Genomic DNA, 3,626 nt, shown 5'->3' with positions numbered 1-3,626 from the left:
CATTCCTCTTAGTCACCTCGCTAAACTAGTGCACCGCTGATCATACTCACATTCAATTTCTAAAGTATTTGTTCCACAGAGTTATAGAAAATCTATTAGATCCTGTTTGAGTGTACATTTCCTCCAGTTCAATTAAGAAAAACCAGCGTAAACTCGGTTTATTCTTCGGAAACTCTAGGCGTTGCAACACAAACAGGATCTGGCAGACTGTACTCCTCGTATGACTCATCGACTGGTGAAAACTAGAAAAACATAAACAGGCTGGGAAGCGTCTGACCTGCCGTAGAAGGCCAATCTGCTCCATTTCCTCTCTCAAATGCTCCATCTTCCTCCTCATGGTGAAGCTGGGATCTGTCGAGCTGATGTCCTGACGGGTTCCACGAGTGAAGGCTGAAATGAAAAATAAAGAGCGCTGCTCCAAGTTCAAGATGATACACAGCGAAAGGTGTCAAGGTCCAAGGATGAAATGTTTTTGTAAAAGTTCCTAGAAAACTGCAGTGATTGGGCAACAAGCAGATCAGATGCAGATCATCTGGAATCTGCTTCCTCTCAGTGTGATAACAGTAAACAGGTTTTCACACACGTTTTACCTCTATGGATGAGTATATTTCTTAAAACATTTTACATTATATACAAAGCAGATGTAACAAGTGTAAGAGAAAATTCCTTTCGTTGATAACCTTGCTTAAAATTGTATTTTATCAGCTCTAATCAAAGCTACATCTGGACATCATATGCTTCAAACATCCATATAGTTAATGACTAAAATGGTGAATTTTTATCTGTTTACATATGAATCCGTCTGTTTTTGACTTTTTGCTCAGGTTTTACATTTACATAAACTCATCCAAAGTGTGAATATCATCATGTTAATTTGAGGCTTTTAATGATTTATGGATAGCAGTGGAATAATTATGCAACACATAAGAAAAAAAGGAATTTTGGACTTTTGGTTAAAATTTCTCTAATGCACAAGTGTGACTGACAACTTCAGATACTAAATATTTCTTTTAGAAGCAGTTCAGAAACAGTTGTGTGTTTCCTTCCCATGCAACCTTAAATCAGAAGAACCTGGGACAGCATGGAAACCATTATCTGTAGACAGATAAAACTCAACAAAACGCTCAAATGGCATTGCATCAAGTCCGCCATTCCATGTTGACACAAGCTCTTAGAGAAAAGCATTTCGGTTTGGCTTGCAATAAATCAGATCTTCTCTCTGCTGGTATAAAATAGCAGATCTGTGCTCCAAATTAAAGATAACACAGAACATTTTGGCCATTAACAGCAAAAAACCTGAAAGCATGACGGCAAAGCATGCGCAAACTGAGAGCAGAGTTTTAAAAAACATCATCTGTACCGTTGCAGGCCAGACATGTTTGAAGGGCCAATAAACAGCACACAAACAATTTTACAGTTGTGTTTGGACATAAATTGTTGTGACATGGACTGGAACATTCATAAAATTTAAAAACTGGTAGGATTTGCCCAATAGTTAGAGTTAAATGCACACATCAGGCATTTCCCAGATGAAATATATTTCTGGTTTTCCTTGAGGGCAGACAAAATGATTCAGACTTTGATGGATTTTAATGTTTGTTATTTTTGCACGGGAAACACAAAGCAACATCTGCAGAAGGTTTCAATGACTCAAGTCCTTCAAATCCAACAGAAAATGAGGGAAATTCAAGATGATCCCAATCAATAAATACAGCTAAAATTATTCACTGAGCAAATTTATTTTTATTCAAGCAAAAAGTTTAGATAGAAATGAGTCAAACAGCAGAGGAAAACAGAGATCACAGCCGGTCAAAAGAAGACGCTGCTTTGCATGTGGGATTCCTCCATGAGACCCGAAAGGCTGTGGGCCAAGATGTTGACTCCTCTCCAGCTGTGGCTAAACCCAGGAGAGCAACTACGTACTTTCTGAGGTGTATGCAAACATGTTATCGGCATCAATTATAATAAATATACATATATGTGAATACATTTCTGCCTACAGACCAATTAAAAACAATGAAACAAAAATCAGGGCAATATTTCATCATTTAACATGTAAGTGAGCAAAAGAGCCACTTCTGTTGGCCTGGAAACTCCCATAGTCCCACAGTACATGAGTCAAGTGCGGGTCCTGTGAGAGAAATCAGCCCTTCAAAAACAAGCTATTTGAAAACATCATCCAGTTTACTCACTGTTCTGTTCCCATTAGAACCTGGGAAATGATCTGGTTTCACACTCAGGAAATATGTTTCCTCAGACTTTCTTAAAACACGAAGAAGAAGGAGAAGAATAAGAAGCCATCTCACTGCTAACTTTATTTGGATGAGCAGTGAAATCATGTCTACTCAGGGTAATTTCATGAGTCAGGGCAGAATCATCTGCAAGAATCGCTGCTTCTTTGGAAGTGGCTCCTTTTTTCCAATTCATCCAGACATGAAATTATTAAATACTCCAATAACATCAACTCCAGGCAGGGATCAGCATCTTTAACTTGACATGATGACAGCCAGCATCAAAATACAAGCTTCTTTCAACGTGGTTTGGTCTTGGTCCCTACTTAAGTGGCAAAAACGCTGCCTGCAAGTCTCTGGTACCAACCCAAAATAGCAGCTTTCAATTTGCTGCACAATATTCCTAACAGATAGTGAGGCACAACATTCTTGAGCCTTTCCTGTTAGCTTACATTGTAAAAGTGCAACCCAGAAATCCTGTGGCCAGTTCAATGCAGTTACTATTTGTTCAGAAATGCTAAAATATCTAGCAACTTCTGCCTCACGGATCACTAAAACAAGGTCCAACTACAAAACAAAACAAGGTTAACTAACTGTGCATTTATCCGAGGAATAACTGATGACGCCACAGAGAACAGATGGTAAAGTGGCAAAGTAATCGGTTTATCCTGCTCTCTCAGGAGTTTGACTCTCAGCCCGCCACCGACTGACCTCCACCCTCTACAGCAACTCTGGATGTTTCCCCGACATCAGGCAAAGAAACATAATCTTCAGACAACAAAATGTTCAGCAGCTGTGGTTTCCAGCTCAGTGTTACACTATAATGCTCAAATCTTTTGGAAACAAAGTTGCGAAAACTGGACTATTTAGCCCTTCACAAACCACAGCTAAAGCTAATAATCTTCTAATTCAAGGAACCCGGACGAGCCCCCACTTGTTGCGTTCCAGATGGTGTCTAGGAGGTGAGGAAATATGTTTTGGGATAAATAAAACTGCAGACAGGATGCAGCAAAAATAAATGAGTTTATTAATAAACAATGTGTATTGAGCTCCCTAAAAGAAACAGGCTAACACATTTACTCCTCAAACTAGAGTTAGAAGCTCTGCAAGCAGCATGTCTCCCTGAAAAATGGCAAAAGAGAAACGGTTCAGCTCTGGTCAGCATTCTGTCAGAGTTGCAGTGTGTAACACCGGATCTACATCTGCATTTTTTCTTTGCTTTGATTTTCTTTTTAAATAAAGTTCACTCGTGCATATTGGTTTACATCTTCTGACTGCATTACCTAAATATAAAAGGTTTTATGTAGATATAGATAGATAGATAGATAGATAGATAGATAGATAGATAGATATATAGATAGATAGATAGATAGATAGATAGATAGATAGATAGAT

The 3,626-nt window shown here is 38.6% G+C and overlaps 1 protein-coding gene across 2 annotated transcripts in view; it reads right to left on the bottom strand.

The window, feature by feature from the left end:
- Positions 1-3,626, bottom strand: part of lrch2 (leucine-rich repeats and calponin homology (CH) domain containing 2) — a 44,761-nt gene that overhangs the window by 11,543 nt on the left and 29,592 nt on the right. For both annotated transcript variants that reach the window (XM_015030618.1, XM_015030617.1), the window contains one exon: positions 278-390. In XM_015030618.1, coding sequence (XP_014886104.1) covers positions 278-390 — 113 coding nt within the window. The remainder of the gene's footprint in view (positions 1-277; positions 391-3,626) is intronic.

Source organism: Poecilia latipinna, unplaced genomic scaffold (assembly GCF_001443285.1).
Source record: "Poecilia latipinna isolate Pla-1442-1.1 unplaced genomic scaffold, P_latipinna-1.0 Scaffold187, whole genome shotgun sequence".
Taxonomy (NCBI): domain Eukaryota; kingdom Metazoa; phylum Chordata; class Actinopteri; order Cyprinodontiformes; family Poeciliidae; genus Poecilia; species Poecilia latipinna.
Note: the sequence above shows the minus strand (reverse complement) of the source record. Positions and strands in the feature narration are given on the sequence as shown.